The 24,224-nt window shown below is 33.7% G+C and overlaps 2 protein-coding genes across 3 annotated transcripts; one reads left to right on the top strand and one right to left on the bottom strand.

Moving 5' to 3' along the window:
• Positions 1 to 150: 150 nt before the first annotated feature.
• LOC107417679 (uncharacterized) lies at positions 151 to 3,018 on the bottom strand. 2 transcript variants are annotated; one of them, XM_060814564.1, is made up of 3 exons: positions 2,789 to 3,018; positions 1,703 to 2,246; positions 151 to 1,442 (listed from the first exon to the last, which is right to left on the bottom strand). In XM_060814564.1, exons 1-3 carry the CDS (start codon positions 2,927 to 2,929, stop codon positions 424 to 426), a joined length of 1,704 nt encoding a protein of 567 aa, XP_060670547.1. In that variant the 5' UTR covers positions 2,930 to 3,018; the 3' UTR covers positions 151 to 423. The 2 variants fall into 2 exon arrangements, with proteins under 2 accessions (XP_060670547.1, XP_060670548.1); XM_060814565.1 differs by having other exon boundaries at positions 1,703 to 2,241; positions 2,789 to 2,984.
• Positions 3,019 to 16,817: 13,799 nt separating this feature from the next.
• Positions 16,818 to 24,205, top strand: LOC107407147 (auxin response factor 19). The gene is made up of 14 exons (XM_048473506.2): positions 16,818 to 17,605; positions 17,955 to 18,070; positions 18,735 to 18,833; positions 18,915 to 18,971; positions 19,106 to 19,261; positions 19,337 to 19,421; positions 19,538 to 19,628; positions 19,835 to 19,999; positions 20,147 to 20,269; positions 20,477 to 20,552; positions 20,696 to 20,834; positions 21,196 to 23,033; positions 23,136 to 23,326; positions 23,567 to 24,205. The coding sequence occupies exons 1-14, from the start codon at positions 17,542 to 17,544 to the stop codon at positions 23,703 to 23,705; spliced, it is 3,339 nt and encodes a 1,112-aa protein (XP_048329463.2). The 5' UTR covers positions 16,818 to 17,541; the 3' UTR covers positions 23,706 to 24,205.
• The last annotated feature ends 19 nt before the right edge of the window (positions 24,206 to 24,224 follow it).

Below are 24,224 nucleotides of genomic sequence, written 5' to 3'. Positions count from 1 at the left end.
TTTAGATTTTTGGCATGCCAAGAGGGCTTTTGACTGGCTGACAGGATAGGCCTTACTCTATAGACCTAGCCAACCAACGGGAATCTTTCCCTTCAATTTCAACGTATCAAAGACCACGAAAGAAAAAATAAAAATAAATAAATAAATAAATAATGAGTTCTCCACGATATCAACCAAACATAGCTGATTACTGAGAATTGAGACTAGCGCATTTGACAAGCAAACTGAATAATTTTCCTAAGTTTAAATTTTTTTCGTTAATCGAAATGAGTTTCATTTATATGTGCATGACTTCTTTATCAATATCCCAAGTATTCATATTTCATGTTTCAACGTAAAGCAGGGAACAAGAAACTTTCAATTACTGATGAACTCTTCTCTCTCTCTCTCTCTCTCTCTCTCTCTCTCTCTCTGTGCCAATAACTAGCTATTGCAAACAACTATGGACGACATTTGGGGATCAGAAGCTCCACTAATGAAAGCACCCTTGCTTCTAACATCTAGAAGATAACCCAAAGCTCTCTCTGTAATAGTTTCACCTGGGATCATTACTGGAATTCCTGGCGGGTAAGGACATATAAGCTCACCACAAACTTCCCCAATGCAGTTTTCGATGCTCACTCTCCTCTTGCTTTGGAAAAAGGCATCTCTCGGAATCAAGCTAGTCGTAATATCAGCAAAGGGTGCAGAAGCACCATGTTTCCTCCTCCCTTTATCATCCTGAATGAATGCTTGAGATGAAACTAGATGCTTTATACCTGAAAATAGCCTCTGAACATGCTCTCTAGAAGTTCCAAGGTTAATTGCAAAGGTGATAGATTGGGTTCCAACAAGTTCGCAAATAATCTCATGGTCTTTATATAAGATTTCATCGGCTTCATAACCAGACAGACCAAGTTGTCCAAAACCAATGGTAAGCCGCAATGGATCAACTGCAGCGAATTTAGGAAAACTTTGAAAGTCAAGCACAGAAATACCTGGAAGTTTCTTAATCATATCCTTGGCTTCAACAGCTATTTCCAGTGCTTTGTTGAAAATACCTTCTGGATTTTCACTAAGTTGAGATCTTGCAGCATCTAAAGATGCTAAAAGAAGATAGTTAGGACTAGTGCTTTGAAGCATTTGAAGACATCTACAAATTCTTTCCCTATCTACTATATTTCCAGACATATGCAACATTGATGATTGAGTGAGCGAGCAAAGAACTTTATGAGTCGATTGCACAGCCAAATCAGCACCTTGCTGAAGGGCTGAACAAGGCAGCTGGGGATGAAATCCTAAATGAGCTCCATGAGCCTCATCAACAATTAAAGGAATTCCATGAGAATGGCAGAGTCTGGAAATCTCACTCAAGTTACTGCATATGCCATGATATGTAGGAGAGGTGACAAAAACTGCAGCTGGCTTAAGCCCTTCCATCTCCAATTCCTTAATTGCTGTCTCTACCTGTAAAAACAGACTTCTGGTCATATAAATATGATAGAACATTTATACAATGACGCTTGTTAGACGACAAAAACTTGTTACACATTCTGATTTTTTATGGTTTTAACCATTACATTCAAGTTAAACAGTGCTGAACTTCTCAAAAGTAATTACATGTTTTGCAAGATAACAAACTTGTTCATATTATAGCATTTAAATGTGAATTAATAGCCAAATTTCCCAGCAGTATAACCACGACCATTGCAACTAACAAGACTTGCCTGTGATGGAGTGACCCCACCAGCAATGTCCCAGCTAAAGTTATAATCAGGGATGATGTACTTGGGCACCGCACCAGATAATACCATAGCAGACATAGCTGATACATGGGAATTCCGAGGGAGAATAAGAATGTCTCCAGGGGAACAGGTTGCCATAATTGCTGCTTGGATACCACATGTAGTACCTCCAACAAGAAACCATGTTTCTATTGACCCAAACAGTTTCGCTGCCTGCTGTTGAGCATCCAAAATGGGACCCTCGGGAGAAAAGAGGTTGTCAAGCTCTGGGAGCTCAGGCAGGTCATGAATAAAAGGATCAACACCAATAAGCTGTGTTAATGAAGACGGTGCAGCCCGGCCTCTATTATGACCAGGGAAGTGAAAACTGGCAGCGTTTTGTTCAGCTGAAGTCTTCAAGGCGTTAACGAGTGGAGGCAACTTATCCTGCTGAGATCTCTGTTTTTCCTTTGCTAATAACTCAGACTTTCCTATCCCAATTCCGTAGTCATGCTTGTTGCATGGTTCTGCAAGGTTTCTGTCCTATAAGAAATTGAAAGAGTTGTGAAATGCAGCACAATCCCAGCAAATATTAAGTAGTTATAAAAACCAAAGTGCATATAACAAATGGAACCACAGAAGTCTAGAAAATTCATAGAGCCCCACTTACTCCAAATCCTACCATTACCAAATGTGTATTAATAGGAGAAGTCTAAACAATCCAAAAGTATGCCAAAAGCAAATGCAAATTGGACGATGTTGAAAACATTGGAAAAACGTAGTTTTTGTCTAAAGTAAGACCAAACTGACATTATCAACATACCATTTGGATAAAAAGAAAAGTCTATAAAAACGTATAATGAGAATTTTCACTTGAATGCATATTCACAGAAGCACTTCTTTGTCCTTCTTTTTTTTTTTTTTTTTCCATCAAACTTCATGTAGTGTTCAAATAAATACATAAATATATGCAAAGCTTAAATTTAATATTACCCATTAATGGTAATTTATAAGTTACAAAAAAAGAATTACCAATGATGATATCGTGATGAAATTATAGATAGCAATGGGGATAGAGTAGGGACCTGAGAAAGACAAGAAGTTGGTGCTCCATAAGACCTGAAGTTGCAGTTTCCGCCAAATCCCAAATAAAAATTCTGCCGGAATAACACACTCTCAATGCTCGGACGACATGAGGAGCCCGTCAACATCGGAGCAACCACCATGCTCTGTTCACCTGAACATCAAGGTTCCAAAAACGCTGCGTTGTAGCTGCTCGCTTTGTCACCTTATCCAGTGAGTAGGAGCCTCTCGTCGGATATTCAAATAAATCTAGTGGGCTTGCCTGTATAACGGTCCATTCTTTCTGTCATGGTCTATTTGGGTTTAGGTACTATTAATGGGTATTCAATACAAATTCAGTTAATATGGATCACGTTGAATATGTTGGGTTAAAGAGAGGCCCCATAGGCATGGACCATATCTTAAAAAATCGATCAAGCCCCACAACAAGGCATGTTAAGCATGATCAACCATTGCAGTCAATACCATCTTCATGTATATACATACATGACCATTAATTAGTTATATGTGTTTATTTTTCGTCTCTATAATTTTAAATTTTTACTTCATCAGCATGATCCAAACCAAATCGGCCATATATTAGATATGGTCTTTGTTCTAGTTCTTCTGCTTCAAAGTGATACCATATGTTATTCATGAAATCCATTTATGTGAAACAGAATCAGCCTTTTTTTTTTCTTCTTTCTTTTTTGGTTCTCTCTCTCTCTCTCTCTCTCTCAATTTGAGACCAGATTTTCAGAAGATAATTTAACCATGAATCATGATTAATGTTTCCCAGCAAGTATAAAAGAAAAAAGAATAAAAGAGGGTAAAAGATGGTAGTACTACTATTAATTGGGGCCTATGAGAATTGCCTAAACCTTAAAAAGCAAGTAAAGACAGGGCCCTTGTATATGTGCACTGATAATCTAGTACTGCATACAAAACGCAACGACATATTTTGCAAAGATTTCATTCCCGGATAAACAATCTATCTGGGAGATGCTTTTTTCTTTTTCTTTTTTTTTTTTTTTTTTCAGGCGAAAAACAGAGCATACATGCATGAATAGGATCTTCCTTTTTGGGCTCAAAAGTTGATAGCAACTACATATATCTAACCATATCCATGCACATTCTATTGGTTTTCAAAAATTTGCTTCGAGACCCATAATCTTTCTTTCTTTTAAGATTTACTATTTGCTGCTGTGCGTATTTTTGAATTTTTCATGTTTGCATAATTGGATAGGTTGAATGAGCTGGTATTGTGGGATCCAAACATAAAAGAACACATTGACTGAGAGCATGTGTTTTGCATTTAATGCAATTTTGGTTTATCTTCCAGCTTGCCTCACTGCCATGTCCATTCAATCCATCCGTCCATCCATATGTCTATGTACATAATACAATCACTATTGTGTGGTTGCATTCCTTTTTCTTCCTATCAATCATATCATGGGACCTCTATCCCACTAATCAAATATCCCCCACTTAACCAAAATATTGTACTCTATATTTATATATATATATATATATATATTGGTAGAAATAGAATAATCTTTATGAAGATTTCCCTTTTTTTTGAGTTTGCATAGCATATTGTTCTCCTTGCAATTTTTGATTTTCTTTTTTATGTAAATAACAAAAAGTAAGCAATAGTTTTATGGGCCTTACACATTTTTTTTTTTTTCCTTTCTTTTTTACTTTGGAAGCTATGGTTGAAATCAGGAGCCGAAGGAATTTGCTTTTCAGAAAGTTTCCAAAAAAAAAACTTTATTTAATTTCGTTTCCCCACAAACTATTGTGCCACTCAAAGGTGAAGAGGAAAGGGATAGAATCTTTATGGCCCATCCATCTAAGGCCTTTTGTAGTGTTCGCACCTCTCTTCCTAAGCAATAGTATTGCTATCTCTGGCTATTATAGGACACGTGTCTTACCCTCAATGGATTTTATATTCTAGAATGAGACTTTATTTTTATTTTTTTGAAGCTTCCTCTTATTTAATGGCTTCCTTCATTTTATAGAAATTATATAGAATAATTTACATTCATAATTGCATTATCCTATAAAATAATATAGAATAATTTACATTCATAATTGCATTATCCTATTTGAAAACATTTATGGGATTAGCATTTTTTTTTTTTGGGTGAATAATTTATGAGATTAGCATAACAATGTTAAATACTCATTTTTTTAATGAACAATGCCAAATGACTTTCTATATTTATATGGGACTACAAATTCTAAGTTAGAATATCCATCAAAACGTTTTTTCCTAAATAACAAAAGGTTCCTACTAAATTCTTCTAATCATTTTTCCTCAATCCTATATTACAATTTATTATGGCATTGAGTTATGAAGTTTGGGAGAAGAGTTTGGAGGAGATTGATACAACATTTCTTATTATTAATTCGTGCCTCTAACATTCTTTTTCTTCTAACAACTTTTCCTCCAATTCATAACCCATATTTCTCTAAATTCCTCTTATTCCTAAACCTAACCCTGTCTTAACCCTCTTCTGTCAAAACCTTCTAATAATAAAGCCAATGCTTGTATTTAATTTGCAATTATTTGTCTTAGATTATCTTAATCCAAAGCAAATACTTTAATAAGCAATGACTACCTGGCAACTTTAAACATGTATTTTGCACCAATTATGTGTCTTGGAGTTTTTTTTTTTTTTTTTTTTTCCAATGGTAGCAATAATATGTCATTCAAAGTTTTAATTAAGGCTTATTCATTTCGTTTTAGGCTGCTTGATTTTTTGTTTTGCTACCAGTAGGATAAAGCATTTCTTTTTGTCTTCATCCTACTTTTCTTTCTTTTATTGTCTTTATATATATATATATATATATATACATATATATATATATATATATTTTTTTTTTCTTTTACCTTGAAGCATCTTTTTTTTTTTTTTTATAATTATCAACATCATCGTCTTATCACACATTTAAATCTAGATATCCTTAAAGTATTTTTTTTTTTTATAATTATCAACATCGTCATTTTATCACACATTCAAATCTGAATAAAAAAAAATAAAAAAGTATGCCCTTTGCTAATTCAGCTGCGACCTCGGCCGCTTTCCTCTTGAAGCATCTAGCAATTCAATATGTTGCACCTTCATATATAGTATTGAAATGTAGAATTAATAAAGTCCTCTTGTAAATAAAAATTTTAAGCCTTTTTAGAACAAAATTGCAGTTTTTATTAAACTTAAAAGATATATAACTTATTTACTATAATATACATAGAATCAATTTTCATGATCAGTTAGGAAAAATAAACCCCTTTTTTCTTTGTAAAAACCAAAATGAAAGCTAATCTCATACTTATGTAATTACATCCATCTAGTAGGCTTTTCCATAAAGCAATATGCCAAAAAACATTGCCTTCATCTGCTGCTGATTTTTAAGGTGGTTGCTCTTTCAACTCATAACAATAAGTAGCTATCTGACTCCTTGTTTCATTCTATATATTGCTGCTGAAAAATTCTCCATTTTCTGAAGTGACTCATGAGATTAGATTAAAGATACCAAAATCCCACTAAGAAAATCTCAAATTTCTCTTTCAATAAATTGATATATAAATTGACTGTTTGTCTAGTGAGAAAGAGAGAGAAAAAAAAATGAAAGAAAATATCATGAACATGTAAAAAGCTAACCACTAATCCTTGTCATGAACGCTTGGCAACACAAGGACCATCATATACTTATCAACTGGTCCCCATTTGTCACCAAATGGGCTTTTTGAAGTTCCATCGAAATCAAGCATATAACAAAAATTGCCTACACACTGCAATCAGCATACAAGGCCAGTAGACCAACCCTAATTGGCCAAAGCCATTGAGAGTACAATGTTTTATCATATATTATACTTATATTAGGAGACATGAGGGACCATGGGACCCTATTTTGTGGACATGTCAATAAGATTGGGTCCTACAACTAACAACAAACAAAGACCAGCATGCTTCCTTGTTCATGAATCAAATATTTATAAGAGTCATTGAAATTTTTTTTTTCCCTTCAAAAAGATTGTCAACCCCCTTCCCTCTCTGAATATATTCTTCTTTTTTAGAGTGAATTAGAGGGATATCATTTAAGGAAACATTTTAGCACAGTGTCTCCTTCTAGGACACTCAAAGTGAAAGAGTTTGTCTGCTAAAAACTTTGGAAATAACATTCGCTCAATTAAACTTTAAAACCATAGCGACTTTGGAATTTCCATCAAACAAAAGGAAAAAAATTTAAAAAGGATCTTTGGAATGGCATATCCTTTTGTTCATCATTTTAATATAATATGGAAGCTTGGAATTTCATAGACGATACATAAAGAACATCTATATATAGCCGAATATTCATTCTTACATAAAAAGACATTAAAGACAACGAAATCCTTGTTTAATTCACCAAATTATTTATTTGTTTATTTATTATATTAATTAATCAATATCCAATTTTAGCACTTCAATCAGTTCATAGTTTCTTGTTTTGATAATTATATTTTAGTTGTTCCATTTGAAGAGAAACCCTTTACAAGTTTCGACTTGTACAGTGAAACCATTTTGGTTCATAAAAAGGGAACCCAAAGAAACAAAGAATAATTTTTTATTTCAGCATAATTTAAGCAAAAAATGGGTTTTCATAATTTGAGCATGCAATTGCAGACTTGAAATTGGAAAAGGCAGAACAGGACAACAATGTATACTCTATATCAAACCTTAAATTTGTTTCCACTGCCTGATTTTTTTTTATTATTACTATTATTATTATTATTATTTTTATTTATTTATAGCAGACTATAGGTTGTTTGTGAAGATTCAGATTGGCAATTGAGCTTTGTGGTTTGAGATTCAAAATTCACGCCCCACAAAAACAAAGGTAAGTAGGTGGCATGTCAATCTCAAGCAGAAACAAGAATCAGTTTGGTCAGATGTCATTTGGAGTCAGAATTTTTATAAATCTATGGCTATCCTGCTCTTAAGAATCTAAGAATTTTGAATTTGGGCAATAATTATTGCAATTAGTCCAAATATGAGCCTCCAATTTCATAATCCACCTCTACATATAGAGGAAAAAGCAGGGGATATTACACTGCAATTACAACCTACCCCAAGCTGAAAGGAACTTTTCTCAAGAAAAACAGAGCCTTTGTAGACTTGTAGTTGGACTATCTTGCCTTCCAGTTTCCTCCATCAGCAAATGAGGTTAGAAAAATACATTTTCTTTTTCCAAATTCAATGAGAAACATCTTCCAAAATGCATTTATAAAGAACAGCTTTTTAACATGGTATGACATAAAATTAGATCATTCAGATCTTGTCTGGACAGACCAAATATGATAAATTAATTGATGATGGAGAGAACAAACTATCTACAATTTAATGGGTATGACAGAAAATGGAAACCCATTTTTGTGATGCAATTTTCATTTGAAATTTCTTCTATAATTATTCAATAATAGGGAACTAAGCAAAGAAATGAATGGTATAATACTCCTTAATCCCTCTTGCAGAAATTATATTCTCAATAGAATATAACTTCATATCACCGCCTTTCTAATAAAATAAACAGGAAATATATAATATATCCTGCCATATAGCTCCAACACAGCTCACATATCTTGAAGATTCATCACATATAAAATAACCTAATTTTGCTTTCCAATTATATAAATTGGACAGTGGATGGGGAAAATGATATTGTTTAGGCCTGAATGCACATGGGATGAATTAAATAAAAGCTCTAGTGTGTAGGGAATCACACAAAAAAAAACATTTTTGTGAGAAGTGAATTGGCAAAGAAGGTGTTGAAAATTGGTGATATACATATTATATTTTACTAAATTATTTACCTGACCAACTTCTTCAGTATGTATTTTATATACCTAAACCATGTTCTGAGAGTGAGAATATATATATATATATATATATTTATATCCAAATTTATATAATCAGTGACATTCTCTAAAAAATAATGGACAACCCGATAAAAATTTGCATGTGGAGGTGCATAGGTAGGAAGTGACTGTGGGACCAATATATACATAGAAGGCTTTGAAAATGGGCGATTGTCATTGATTAAAGAGGTCAGCCACTAACCAAGAGAAAACAAAAGGACATATATATCAATATATATAAAAAATTATCTTGTTAGGGAATTCTTCATTTAATTAAATTGGAGATTTTTAAAATGATAAATATTAAAAAAAAACATTTTTTATTTAAAATTTTTAAATTGAAATTCAAGTAATAATTGATAATGTAACAAATTGATATGTATTTACCACATAATATCTTGGATTTGTCATGCTTATTGAACAAAATTTTGTTATTGGTTTAGAGAAATAAAGGATTTTCTTGATTGATGATAAAGGCCTGCAATTTTTCCATTAATGGAAAAAAAAAAAAAGAGGTTGTTTTGCTTAACCTAAAAAGGAGAAAAAGAAAAGTAACTGAATTAGTCTTTTGAACTCTTCTCTGGGTGTGTGAGGTTGGGGAGGCAAATTAAGTTTTGGTGGAAGTTTTAATTATGAATGGTTTTTTTTTTTTTTTTTCTTTTTTTCGATCCATGCATGATCAGGACGTACCCCCTAATCGAAAAGAAATACATGAAAAAGAAATTAAAAATGTTGACATATAATTAATATACAAATGAATATGATTGAGAAGGAACTAAGACAGCCCATGTTCTTCAAATTCCATTTTCCATACCCCACACCGCCAATACTTCACCTTCATGCACTGTAGCAATCAATAATAATAATAATACTTCACCTTCATGCATGTTGACGTTTCCACGTCAAAATCTTTTTTCTTTCTTTTCTCTTATATTATTAACAATCTCAATTATTCTTACTTCCAATACAAGAAGAATGACTTCAATTAAATTAATTAGTATTTCCTAAAGCATGAAGCTAATTTTTTTTTAGATGCATAGCATGCAATTATTTAACTAGTTCAAACCACATTAAAGCCAGCAATTCATTCATTATTCTTTATATTTCGACTTTGTTTTCTTGTTTAATATGCTTAATTCACAATACATTAAATAAAGTTGCACAAAATTATATTGCCTCGAATTGCTAATTTTAATAAATTGTATATATCATCAGAAAACTTAAATATGCCCCCATATTTCCTTTCCTTTACTCACAAAACTTCAATATATGCTAGCTTTCCATACAGCATACAATTTTAGTTGATAAAATAACAAACACAATGAAAATAACAATAATAATAATAAAAAGTTCTGCTTTTTCCTCTAGGAAAATAATATTTATAAGACATTTACCATTAAAAAATTTTAAAAAAAATAATTATATTTTTTGGTAATAAAATAAATAAAAAAAAAGGAATTATATTTATACACAGTGCTGGATTTTTAATTTTAGTAACCTTTTATCCAAAGCCAGAACTGCTTCAAATTATATATTGTAGGTTTTTTAGCCAAAAAAAAATGAAGGAAATAAAAATTGTATATTTTAGGGGTGGGGTCTGCCCTACAGGATTGGGTGTATCCAGCCACCAGGAGCCGGAGCCCCACACGGCATGAATCAAACCTCAAATCAAACATTGATACTCTTTCAAAATGTCCCCTCCTCATCTACCCCCCACTATTCAATATGGTTTTAATTTCCACCTCCCTTATCTACAACAACACCCTTTTAATTTCCACCCTTCAAACTATCACATTTTTATTTCTAATATATATATTAATATTTGATTTTTCGTATATGGTAAGCCATTTTCCCAAAAAACAAATATCATAAATTATACAATTATTAGATAATCTTGAATACGAAGATAAAGAGAATAAAGTAGGTTGTTGTATTTGATAAGATGCATTGGGTTTATCCGATAAGATCTCGACTGTATTTTTTCTTCTTTGCTCTATCAAAGGGTTTACTGTAATGGTCTAAACTCTAAACTCTAGAGTTTGGATATTTCTATAGCAATTGGCCAAAAGGCCCTACCCTAGAAAATGACATTCGGATTCTCCAACCTTTCTAAGAAAACTATATAACAATTAAACATTCCCTAATGATAGCTTTTATATATTCTTTTTTACAGCTAAGGATTTCGGAGGTTTATATATAATAAGCTTAATTTTTATTTTTTATTTTTTTTAACTTTTTTATTTTTATGTCTAAAGTCGTACTGATTCAATCTTATATTTCCTTTTTTTTTTTTTTATGCTTAAAGATTCAATCTTATATTTATTTATTTGTTATTTTTGCTTTGAATCTTATATTTATGATGTATGTAGAATATAAAAGTTATATACATATATAGTAGTACTAAATAAATAAAGATATGCATTGCATCACACATGTTTTTTGGAAGTAGAAATTGATAATTTCCTTTCCATAAAACTAGTTCTTCGGTTCCCTTGACTTAAGCATTCTAAAATTTAAGAGAAGTTGCCTTTCTAAGAGAGGGGACCAAAAATATGTTTTTATTTTTTGCTTCATACAAAATAAGTTTTTTATTTTTTTTTTTAGTATATGTATTGAATAGTTGTGCGATGAGATTATTATCATACATGGGTTTTGACAAGGGAAACTATTCCGCCTTAAAACGTAGACTAACCAATAAATTAGGTTCATCAGCATCATAAAGTGAATGGACTAATATATGGTAGAAAGAAATTTTATGAATGTATATTTTCCTAGAAATATCCTTCACTTATTCTAAAAACTCGGGAGAAAAATTCTTTGAATTATGGGGTAAATTTTATTCGAACTTTTTCAACTTAATTTTAATTATATTTAGATTTTATATTTTCGAAAAATTACCATTAACTTTATTTTAGTTTTATATATCCATTAGAATAGATTTATTTGTTCATTTAAAAAAAAGTAAAAAAAAATTAATATTTTTTATAATTAAATAATATTATAAAAATATAATTAATTCGTAAAAGTCAATAGGTTAGTGATAATTTCAAACCTATAAAATTTAATAGTAATTAAAGCAAAATAAAAAAGTTTTATAATGCAATTTTCCCTTGTATTTCGTGGAAGATTTGAAAAAGATGAACATAAAGGACTTATACTTCTATTTATTTTTTTATTTTTTAAAAAAAGGGGAAGATGATCGAGATGTGAAAATGTAGGAAGTCAGAGAAAAATAACAACCAAAAAACAAAAGGTAGGAGCGGTAATCCCGAGGCGCATAAATCAAAGCGTGCGGCGTGCTCACAAAAAGTGCTCCGATCAAATATTCCAAATTTTCATATCCTTTCCTTTTCTTTCTTTCTTTCTCTCTCGCTAACAATAATAATAATAAAAAAAAAAAAAAAAAAACCAAACCAAACCAATAGCATTCCTACGTCAAATCTACTTTTGTATTTGTTTTACGTTACCCACGGGCGCATAAAATAAATACAACCTTTTCTTTGGGCATCTGAACGTGGCGTTTTCTCAGTGGTCGGTTATGCTCGCGTGCCCAACTTCGGGAACCGAGACTCCGCGTTAAACCTGCCGGGTTTTCTGCTGCTTATTGCATGCTTTCCAACGTTTTCCTTATTTCTTTACTCCTCCTCTTTTTTAATTTATATATATATATTTTTATATATTAATCAATGCATACATGTTTTGCTTTAAAAGTTTTTAAGTGAATATTAATATCTAATCCTTTGCTTAATTTTGCTTTTCTTTCTTATTTATGTGGTAAGAGGAAGTGGATTAGTTTTTTTTTTATTCTTTTTTAATGATAACATACAAATACAATACAATGTGACATTTTAAAACTTTTTACTGCCCATGTTAAGCAAAATAACCATGTCTGTGCCACAACCCTTCTTAAGATGCAAATATAAAAAAAAGTAGTTAATAAAAAATATTTTCCTTATTTTGAAAATGTGCTTGAGTTTTTTTTTTTGTTTTATATATATATATATATATATATTAATAGGCAGAACCAAAAGAGTATTTGAAAAAAAAAAAAAAAGGAAAAAGAAGAAATTTTTGCTTACGTTTTCCAATTAAGCACGGACAATTGAATTCTCTTAACGAACAATTTAGTAAATCTATTAATTTTAAAAGTTACAATCTTTTTTTTTTTAACTTTTTTTAAATATATATATATAATTTTCTTTAATCCTTTTATTTTTATTTATAATGTTTTTCATTGTCGAAATTCAATTTATATACGAAAAGCCATTATAATTTGTACCTGATATAGCATGGTCCAAATAATTAAAATGCAAGAAAGGAATCTCCATCATAATTGGGTAACAATGATATCGAGATCAAGCAATTATTTTGGTATTAGTCGTTCGTTGGGTGGAAATATTATTTCACATTCGATGGCCATGATTGACAATGACAACCCCTTACGACGACGGTACCACCGCTTCTATCTACTAACTGGATGTATAGGATCCCACCCCCGATGATCCACTGACAATAATCTCAGACTTGCAAGTACCATGGCCAACTCGATTAGATTGGACCCTTTATTTAAAAAAATAAATAAATAAGATTATATTCTTCCCTTTTTATTTATTTATTTATTTATTTTTTCCTGATTTTACTGAAAGCTGAAAGGCATAGCCACGGCCACTGACTCTACGCCTCCACCAAACGCTGCTGTCTAAATTTATTTAATATCAACCGTAGATCCAGCCACGTCAGATTGGGGATCTTTGATCAAAAAGCAGAGCAATTCCATTGATGATGGTCAAACCCAGCTGGGCCCTACCCACCAACATCTCCAGGAAACATGGCCTCTTGGGACCCACCATATTACCAGCACACCTCTTCTCCACCTCCACTTTGAGAGCCTGGTTACCTCATTTTTAATTACTGAAAAAGTAATTAATTCCGCACTAATTAATTTAATTTTTCTTTTTGAATAAACACTAATGAATAATTTGAAACATACTTTTGGTACATTCACAATACAATTATGTCACCTAAACTAATACGAATTTTGCACTTTACTCCCTTCATTATAAAAAATCTCACATTATCCCTTTACACTATTATTTTTATCATTTTAATTTAATTATTCATTTTTAAAATATTATATTGGATAAAATTAATTACACACAACTCTGTAATTCTATTACTCTACTAGGACATTATTTTGTTTTATTTCATTTTTACATGCTTGTATGTTTAGCTTTTCTAAATTAATTAGACAAAATATATGATTGGATTGATGTGATAAGAAAATAATGGCATGGACAAGTTTCATTTTTTTTTTTCAAGAAAGAAATGGGAAAAATGTAATATTCAAGGATGATAAAGCATAATTCAACTAAAAAAATAATTGAAAACAAAAAAAAAAAATATATATATATATATATTGATATAAGACAATGAAGCTGGCAACAAAATTTTGGCAAATGAAAAATTTGTAGGTTTTTGTTATTTCATCACAGGGACTTCTAATAACATGGCTGTGAGATGCGAATGGTTTGAAAGAAAGCAATGCCTATGGTAATTTATTCATAAGAAAAATAATTGTTTTTTTTTTTTTTTTTTGGAGAAAAAAAAATGTTTTATGTTAATTTGAAAATCATGGTAAAACCAAACTGCAACTTACAAATAAAAAAGAAAGTGCGCTTATTTTGGTAATATTCTTTCCAAACCCAAAGTAATATAAACATATCCCTAATTCATACCAATACAAGTTGACATAAGAAATAATTATGAGGGAAATAGATGTTACTCCAATGGCATTACATAAAATACTAATTGCATTTTTTTATTTTTTATCAAATTTAGATTCTACTATAATAAAATTTGTGGGATCCACATCATTATATAATATAATTTTTAATTTTTTAAGTGTTAAAATTTAAAGAAAATGGGATCCAATCCAATAATCTTTTTTTTTTTTAATGTTTATCATTTTTGCTAATGCTATTTCGTGATATATGCCATTGGAAAGGCAATATCAAAATTTTAAATTTATTTTAATATTTAATATTCAAAAATATCAATATCAAAATTAAAAAATATCAATAGTAATATAATATTTATTATTGAAGATGTTATAAAGAATTATCTAAAGATGCTATAAAGAATTATCTGCTGTTTAAAACTTTAAAATAAAATAAGAATAATAAAAGGAAATAATTTGATGAAACCCAAAACCGGTTGGAAAAAGAGAAGTGCCAAAATTTGAGGGGCGCATTTTAAAAGATTAAGAAAATGAGAGGGGCCAGAATGCAAAATCCCACGAAGAGAAGAGAAGAGAAAAAAAAAAAAAAAAAAAAAAGGCAGAGCTGTCAAAAGCCCAGACCAGATGAAGCCGCCGACATGATCAGCCACATCAGCAAGTAGTTATTAGGACATGAGGAGGGAAGGGAGGTTGGGGAATTGGGAGGTTAATTGTAATAATGAAACTAATTTAGATATATTTTTTTAAAACAAATATAATTAAGAAATTGATTATTAGGTTAAGTAAATGGGAGGGTGACCGTACACTTGGCATGTGGGAGATGAGTGGGGTGAGCCTCTTCTCCGCCTCCGAAGCTTGTCTTGGATTTTCTCCAATTGCCCACTCTTCCGATTCATTTTTCTTCCTTTATTTTATTTTATTTATGTTTTGCCAAATGACTTTTTGCTCTTTACTTTAGTAGCATACCACAACACGCATAATAATAACCCCCATGATTACAAATTTGCTTAGCAATTTTGAACCATTGATAATGCAAATGCATCCGCCATGATAGTTTACCAGGCAAAGTGGGCATGCATTGAAATTATTAAAGATATATATATTATTTTGGAAATAAGAGAATTTATTCAAATTTATTATCATTGCTTAAAAAATTTAAATAACTATTAAAGATAAACTTAATATGATGACTTTGGTATTGTATAATAATCCTCCCTCTTTAAGCTTCTTTAAAGTTGTTTTTTGTTGGTATAATAAAAAGTCCAAATACAAATTGGTTGTCTCAAGTCTAGCTTCCTCTCTAAATGGATGGTTGGTTTTTTGGGTGCGTTTGTACTATTTCTACTTACAAATAGAAGATTTATATGGTGCACGAGCTTGGTCCAAATATTCTTATGGCAGAAAATGGGGGCTTATTTCTATAAGGAGTATATTTATTTATTTATTCCTTCTAGGCCAAGTAGTGTTTCATCGCTATGGACTTCATATAGTCCTTTTTTACGGTTTTGAAGCCCCTTTTTCTTGATTTATATAAGTTCGGTTACCCACCCAGTGAAGTCAAAATCTTGAGTTATCTTGTTAGGCTTTTTAAAGGTAAAAGCTATCATGGTTCATGGAGTTTAATTAGTTTAGAATTATTCAAGCTTGGCATAGGCTGTTACCTTATATGGTGGACCAGCATAAAAATATTCAAAAATCTTTATGCACCAAAACTACATATTAAATGTCAGCCGATTGTAAATTATACCATAGCGTGAATTATAAGGCATCAATAGGGAAAGAGATGAATTAAATTTTTGTCTGGAAGCATTATGATTCTTCTATCCTATTTTTATCCATCCTTCTTGGGTTTATAGATGATCAATTCAAATCATTGATATCCCATAGTGGGAAATAAAGAGTTTACAAGAAAGGAAAAGGAAATTTTGTACACAAAGATTTTTTAGTTAAATAACTAAGCAATATTTCTTCAAAATCAACACTTGTAAAATAACACAGACTCAAACTAAAGTGACCCCAAAAAAAAAAAAAACAAAAAACAAAGAAGTAAAATTCAAGAAAAAGAATGAAGTTGAATAAAAACCAATGTCTTTCAAGGTAAAGAGGTTTAAAAGCATAATTGCAGGAATAATAATGATAATAAGCAATAACTAAAACACACACACACACACACACACACACACACACACACAAAAATGATGCAGATGCAGATGGAGATGGAGATGGGTTGGGAATGGGATTGGGGTCAACAAATAGGGTCAAAGAAACATACAATTCCGGATTTTAGCGGGTGGTGGTGGGTTGGTTGATTTGATTATGAAAGCGACAAAGGTAAATTGAGAATTAGGAACAGAAAATATATAAATAAGCAGAATAACGAGGAAAATGAATAATAGGCATGGTAAACAAAAAAAAAAACAAAAAAAAGAAAAATAAAAAAGAAAAAGAAAAAGAATTAAACCGATCGTTTTTACACCCTTAGAGGTCAACCAAAAGGGGACACCCCCTTTCCCGTTGGTCAGTGCCATTTTCAAGGACAGGAACAGAGGGAGAGGGAGAGAGAGAAACGAAGTATTGGGAAGGAAAGACAGAGAGAGAAACAGAGAGAAAGCAAAGCATGTATGTCTGGGTAGTGTAGGGGAGGATAGGGGGCAAAGCTTCAGCATTTGGTCTCTCTATCTCTCAGCAAACCTCCCTTTTTTGTGACCCTTTGCTCCTTTCCTTGTCGCCCTTCTTCCCGGCAACATTTCCCGGCCATCCCTCGCCGGAATTTCCCTGCCGGAAGCTCACACTGCTCCTTTCTTTACCTCTCTGTCTCAAAGCTTGTTCCTTTTCCTTCTTCTTTCTTTCAGTCCTTTTTGTTTGAAGGAAAATATTTCAGCAAGTTTCCATTCTTATCCCCTCTTTGTTGTTGTTTGCTAAGCTGATCTGAGCTCAGCTTACAGACTCCAAAAAAAAAAAAAGAAAAAGAAAAAAAAAACTGATTTTGGGTTTTTTAGTTTTCTTTTTTCGATCTGAGTGGGTGTTCAAACAGTTGAATAGAGTCAGTAAAGACAATTTTTTTTTTGGCTGCCGGCGAGATGAACCAGTGAGTGTTAGGTTTACTGATTGGGTCTAAGTCACCGGGACGAGCAATGAAGACGCCGGCGAATGGTGCCGGAGCTGGCTCTGCTGCAGCTGCGCCCAATACTTGTGAAGGTCAGTCAGTTCTTCTCCTCGTTTTTCTCTCTCTACTTTGTATATATATTTCATCTTTTTCTGTCCGATACAAAGTTGGGTTAAAACTATGAAAGAACCGGTGAATCAGGTAAAACGGTTTTATGGGCTTGTCTTATCTTCTTCGTTTTTCGTTTTGTTTGGACTCTTATCTACTACAACCGCTTGGAGCATGAGATTTTTCTGATTCGTTTTTTCAGTTACCTTTTATTTTGATTTCTTTTCCCGTCCGTTTTCTCGGGAAGCAAACGGAAAAATAAAAAGGGGGGATGGGTGGGGGAGGAAATGAAGGGGAGATTTCTGACAAATTGATGGGTGACACGTGTCGCAGGGGCAGAGAAGAAGAGCATAAATCCGGAGTTATGGCAAGCGTGCGCCGGGCCACTGGTGAACTTGCCGCCGGCTGGGACCCACGTTGTCTACTTCCCTCAAGGCCACAGCGAACAGGTGGGATGGCTTTGCGTTGTTTCTTTCTCTGCTAGTTGCTATTGTGCGCTGTGTCAGTGTATCTTGCTTTAACCTTCGCGCTCAATTCATCTGCTTTTTGGGCTTTATGTGGAAATATAACCTTCTTATTTTGCCTAATTTTTCTTCTTTCTGATGTTTGCCGTTGAGATGCTTTAATTTTTTACTGCTTTATTCGGAGAAGAGAGAGGGGGGGGGGGGGGGGGGTGGGGGTGGATAGCCTAGTCACCTAGTCATTTGAAGGAAATGTATAACTTTTTACCAAATTTAGAAGTTGAGATGTAAGGCTTTCAAGAATCTGTAATTAAAATAAAAAAGCTGCATATTGTTGTTGTTCTCTTGCATTTTATGAAGCGGTAAACTTTTCTTCTATGTCGTTTTATGTTTGTAGTGCATACACTTTGAATTATGTGTTTGTTACCTCTGCTTAATTTGATCTTGTCAATTGCAGTTATTTAATTTTCGTTTTGATTTCTTTCTTGATAATATTCCCCATTGTTTTTTTTTTTTTTATTTATATTTATTTATGTTGTATAACTAGTGGGTATGATGTTATAAGTTTTTCAACCATGAAAAATGACTTATTAATAAGTTTCTTTTTTGGTTTGTCTTTATCCTGATTTGAGAATGAAACTTTTAATGTCAGGTTGCGGCATCTATGAAGAAAGATGTAGATGCTCAAATCCCGAACTATCCAAATCTGCCCGCTAAGCTTCTATGTCTCCTCCACAATGTCACCTTGCATGTACGTGGTCTATCAACTTTTAGAATAGATTTTATACATCTATTCATCATCTCATTTTCCTTTTTGTGTTCTATTTCCTAGGCCGATCCAGAAACAGATGAAGTATATGCTCAGATGACATTACAGCCAGTTCCTTCTGTAAGGACTTTATCCAAATAAGCTTAAACTTTGTTTGAACTGTGTAGATTCCCTTAAGTCTCTTGGTAGAATGTGCTTTTGTAGTTTGGAATATTTAGTAATTCTGAAACGTTAGTTTATTAATGTTTGTGCAGTTTGACAAGGAAGCATTATTGAGATCAGATCTTGCACTCAAGTCGAATAAGCCCCAACCAGATTTTTTCTGTAAAACGTTGACAGCAAGTGATACAAGCACTCATGGAGGATTCTCAGTGCCCCGCCGTGCAGCTGAGAAGATTTTCCCTTCTCTTGTAAGCTGTTTGTAGTCATTTGAAAGTTTGCTAAACTAAATGCAAGCATTAATCTTATTACCTTCTTATATGTAGGATTTTTCCATGCAACCACCTGCTCAAGAAATTGTGGCCAGGGATTTGCATGAAAATGTTTGGACCTTCCGTCATATCTATCGCGGTATGTTCTTTGCACCTTATTCAAATGGCCATGTATGAGCCTGCATGATACCTTTGTCTTTTGGGTAATATGTCTGTTATCTTCTCAGCATTAATGGCAACTTCTGATTTTCTCAGGACAACCAAAACGCCACTTGCTAACTACTGGATGGAGCCTCTTTGTTAGTGGAAAGAGGCTTTGTGCTGGTGATTCTGTCTTATTTATCAGGTAATAATTGATGAAAATGGGACTATTTAGAATTTCTGGATTGCTGATCTTGCTTCCGCAAAGATTAAGTTTGATTTACTCAGATTTGTTCAATCCCTTTTTCCCACAAGCATCATATTTACTTTGATGATTTTGTAGTTTGACTGGACATTCAAAATGTGAAAATAGCTTTAACTAGCTTCTTTGAATTCATTTCTTGTCATCAGGGATGAGAAGCAGCAGCTTCTTTTAGGCATTAGACGTGCTAACAGGCAACCCCCCAACTTATCATCATCAGTATTGTCAAGTGATAGTATGCATATTGGAATTCTAGCAGCTGCAGCTCATGCTGCTGCCAACAACAGTCCGTTCACAGTATTCTACAATCCTAGGTTGGCCTCTTTCAATTTTGTTTCTGAAAATGCATATTAACGTTTTCAGGTGAAATTTTCTGTACATTTAATTTATTCGTCACGGGCTTGTCATGCTATTAAATTTTAAGTGAGATTGTAAATGACCTTACTCGTTTGCATTTGCAGGGCTAGTCCATCGGAATTTGTTATCCCTTTGGCCAAGTACTACAAGGCAGTGTATAGCAACCAAATAACACTTGGCATGCGGTTTCGCATGATGTTTGAAACTGAAGAATCAGGAACTAGAAGGTAGTTGTACTCCATATTATGAGTCAATAATTGAAATTGGAAAAAATAGCTGGTTTGGCTTTGGAAGCACTAGTTACTATAGAACTATGGCAGTATAATACCTTGAGATACAAAATTGCATTCCTGATGATTGTTTTAAATATTAATTGAAAGTTCCAACTTATGCTACTCTTGTAATTGAAGTTTATATATATATTCCTTCTGCAGGTACATGGGTACAATTACAGGCATTAGTGATCTTGACCCTGTTAGATGGAAGAATTCACAATGGCGAAATTTGCAGGTGATAAGTCATGGTGTCCTCTCTCCCTCTTCTCCTCACCCCACCGCAGTTTGAAGCCTTATTGATTGTAATTAATAATCACAGAAAGGTTCCCCATTAGCATTATTGTTAACAGCTGTAATTTCTGGTATGTCTTCAAATAGGTTGGTTGGGATGAGTCAACTGCGGGGGAAAGGCGTAATCGGGTCTCAATATGGGAAATTGAACCTGTTACTGCTCCATTTTTTATCTGCCCCCCACCATTTTTCAGATCAAAGCGTCCAAGGCAACCAGGAATGCCAGGTGAGAAGCATTGCGGTTATAAATCACTTATATTTTCATTGTCTTTGGCTTCCTTATGATAAAATTTATAGGTTATTGTCTTGATAAGCAGGCTATGGGTACTACTCTTCTTGCATTTATCTGTCTATTAGGGACCAACTGGACTCTTGACACCTAGCTTTGTTGGTGTTATTTGTCATTGTCTTGGGCACTCCTAAGAGTTACATTAGATTATAATGGGCAGCATTTGCTGATTTTATAAGCAGATTGAAAACAAAAAAAAAAAAAAAAAAAGAAAAAACAGAAAGGAAAGAAGACAATGATCATTGAGTGTTAAATGGTGATGAAGATACTAATTTTTATTTTGGTATCGTTATTGCAGATGATGAGTCTGACTTGGATAACCTATTCAAGAGAACAATGCCTTGGCTTGGTGATGATATTTGCATGAAGGATCCCCAGCCTCTCTCTGGCCTAAGCTTAGTCCAGTGGATGAACATGCAAAACCCTTCCATGGCCAACTCCATACAGGCTAATTACATGCATAACTTTTCTGGATCTGTTCTTTCAAATCTTGCTGGAGCAGATCTTTCTCGGCAGTTAGGCTTGTCAGTGCCTCAAATACCTCAGGCAAACAACTTACAATTCAATGCCCAAAGACTACCACAGCAAGCACAACAGCTTGATCAACTGCCAAAGTTACCATCTCCATTGAACCATCTAGGATCCATTATGCAGCCTCAACAACAATTGAGTGATGTTTCTCAGCAGCCAAGACAAAATATGGTTAATCAAACTCTACCTTCGAGTCAAGTTCAGGCCCAGGTTCTGCAACCTCAGACTCTTGTCCAGACAAATAATATCCTTCAGCAGCAACCATCTGTTCAAAGCCATCAGCTTCAAAGAAACCTCTCCCAAAACCTGCAGCAGCAGCAGCAGCCACCAATGATGAGTCAAAACCAACAGCAAAATGTAATTCAACCTCAACTGCCTGATCAGATAAATCAACAGTTGCAACATTTACCTGATAATCAGCTCCAGCTGCAACTTTTACAGAAGCTTCAACAGCAACAGCAGTCACTTCTAGCCCAACAGTCTTCGATGCAGCAGCCTGCTCAACATACTCAAGTCCAAGAGCAGCAGAGGCCACTGTTAGATGTGTCTCAGAGCTTGTCAAGGCCTGTGACTTCCAGCCAAATGCTCGAGCTGCCTCAAACAACCCCAGCTTCACTTCCACAGTCAAATACTATCACACAGCAGATGATCAAGAACAATAATAGCCAAACCAATGCTCGTTTCTCTCAAACTCCTCATCAGCAAAAGCTTCATCAACAGCAAACTGGTGTGATACCTGAAACGATGGGGAACATGGGACTTACCCCTAACCCAACAACAAATCATCTTACAACAGCTGGTAGCAGTGTCATGACAGGAGCTGCGGGAGCAGGGCAGTCTGGAATTACTGATGATGTTCCATCTTGTTCAACATCACCATCTACCAACAACTGTCCAAATGTAGTTCAACCAGTGATAAACAACAGGACTCATCAAAGTACACTGACAGCAGAAGACATGGCTCAGTCTGCCGCCACTATCTTAAGTCCCACTGCCTTGGAAACAATGCCATCTAGTGCTAACTTGGTTAAAGATTTCCACCAGAAGTCTGAAGTTAAGCCTTCATTGAACATTCCAAGGAATCAATGTCAAGGAATTTTTACCCCACAGACGTACCTTAATGGTACAGCTGCCCAGACAGATTACTTGGACACATCATCTTCGACTTCTGTTTGCCTTTCTCAGAATGATGTAAATTTACAGCAGAATCCCAACCCTTTGTCTTTCAATCCACAATCAATGTTATTCAGAGAATCCAGTCAAGATGGGGAAGTTCAGGCAGATCATAGAAACAATGTTTCATATGGGAATACCATTGATGGCCAATTAGGGATACCTTTGAATCCTGATCCTTTGTTGGCTAAGGGCTTCGTGGGATTAGGAAAAGATTTTCCAAATAACCTCTCTTCAGGAGGCGTGCTTGGCAACTACGAGAGTTCCAAAGACGCTCAACAGGAACTTTCATCTTCAATGGTTTCCCAATCCTTTGGAGTTCCAGATATGACATTCAATTCGATTGACTCTACAATAAATGATAGCAGCTTCTTGAATAGAGGCCCGTGGCCCCAGCCACAACAATTTCAGCGGATGCGGACTTATACAAAGGTTAGTTTTATTTGATAAAATAGTTTAAACTGAGGAATTCTGATCTATCTTGCATTTTTCAGCTTTGTTCTCTAGTTCTCACTTGGGTAACGTATTGTAAAGGTGTACAAACGTGGAGCTGTTGGGAGATCCATAGATATCACACGGTATACAGGTTATGACGAGCTGAAACAAGATTTGGCTCGGAGATTTGGGATAGAGGGACAGTTGGAGGACCGGCAAAGGATAGGCTGGAAACTTGTGTTTGTGGATCATGAAAATGATGTCTTGCTGGTTGGAGATGACCCATGGGAGTAAGTCTTTTTGTTCCTTATCCATTTAATGCATGCACAGACACAGCCACATGCATTGGGTGCCTTGTTGGCAAGATAATGTTTCTGAAATCAAGATGAGCTGGAGTTTGGTCTGTTTGTTACATGTAGTTAGGCAATTTTGAAATTGTGTATATGCTGTGTTCTATTGTCTTTATGCCAATTTACCAAAAAAGAAAATAAAAAATTGTCTCTCATGTCAATTTTTAATATGAATTTCAGGGAGTTTGTGAACTGTGTCCGCAGTATCAGGATCCTGTCCCCTCAAGAAGTCCAGCAGATGAGTTTGGATGGGGATTTTGGTGGTAATATTGTACTTCCAAATCAAGCCTGCAGCAGTTCTGATGGTGGGAATGCTTAGTTTAGTTCACCAAGAAGGCTGACTTAATCTTGTTTGGATGTAAAAATTAATTCTTGGAATCTGTTCATAGTTTTGATGGCATAATGCCACATTTCGGTCACATCCAGTTGCTTCCTTTTGGGGGTTTAGATATGTATGGTCCAGCTCAGAAAACTTAAGCACAAGTTCTTCTTCCTGATGCTCCAGAACAGAGAAAGCATTCTTCCTGATTGATTTTTGTGGCTTTATCTCGTCCAAGTTCTATTCAAGGAAGGGCAAGAACTCGTCGATGTGATTATGATTTTGGGAAATGAATACTAATTCTAGTTGCAATTTATATTTTTTTTTCACCTTTGGAAATTCACACTCGAAAAGTATAATGTATAAAGTAGAAGGAACAAGCTTTTATGGCTTAGTCGTGAGTGTGTAAATGTGTAGATTTCTGCTTTAAATACTATTATAACTGCCAACTAGAAATTTAAAATACAAATTTATATGAACTAGATAACACAATTAGGAAACTGCACTAGCGATTGATTT

The sequence above is a fragment of the Ziziphus jujuba genome, chromosome 2, assembly GCF_031755915.1.
Source record: "Ziziphus jujuba cultivar Dongzao chromosome 2, ASM3175591v1".
NCBI classification, from domain to species: domain Eukaryota; kingdom Viridiplantae; phylum Streptophyta; class Magnoliopsida; order Rosales; family Rhamnaceae; genus Ziziphus; species Ziziphus jujuba.
Note: the sequence above shows the minus strand (reverse complement) of the source record. Positions and strands in the feature narration are given on the sequence as shown.

Excerpts from the sequence above, each read along its gene's own strand:
- LOC107407147 (XM_048473506.2), top strand. The coding sequence starts at position 17,542 with ATGAAGACGCCGGCGAATGGTGCCGGAGCTGGCTCTGCTGCAGCTGCG. Across the intron at positions 18,834-18,914 it reads TCCACAATGTCACCTTGCAT|GCCGATCCAGAAACAGATGA; the intron begins GTACGTGGTCTA and ends TCTATTTCCTAG. Across the intron at positions 19,262-19,336 it reads AGAAGATTTTCCCTTCTCTT|GATTTTTCCATGCAACCACC; the intron begins GTAAGCTGTTTG and ends TCTTATATGTAG.
- LOC107417679 (XM_060814564.1), bottom strand. The coding sequence starts at position 2,929 with ATGGTGGTTGCTCCGATGTTGACGGGCTCCTCATGTCGTCCGAGCATT. Across the intron at positions 2,247-2,788 it reads CAACTTCTTGTCTTTCTCAG|GACAGAAACCTTGCAGAACC; the intron begins GTCCCTACTCTA and ends AATTTCTTATAG. Across the intron at positions 1,443-1,702 it reads GGTCACTCCATCACAGGCAA|AGACAGCAATTAAGGAATTG; the intron begins GTCTTGTTAGTT and ends TTTTACAGGTAG.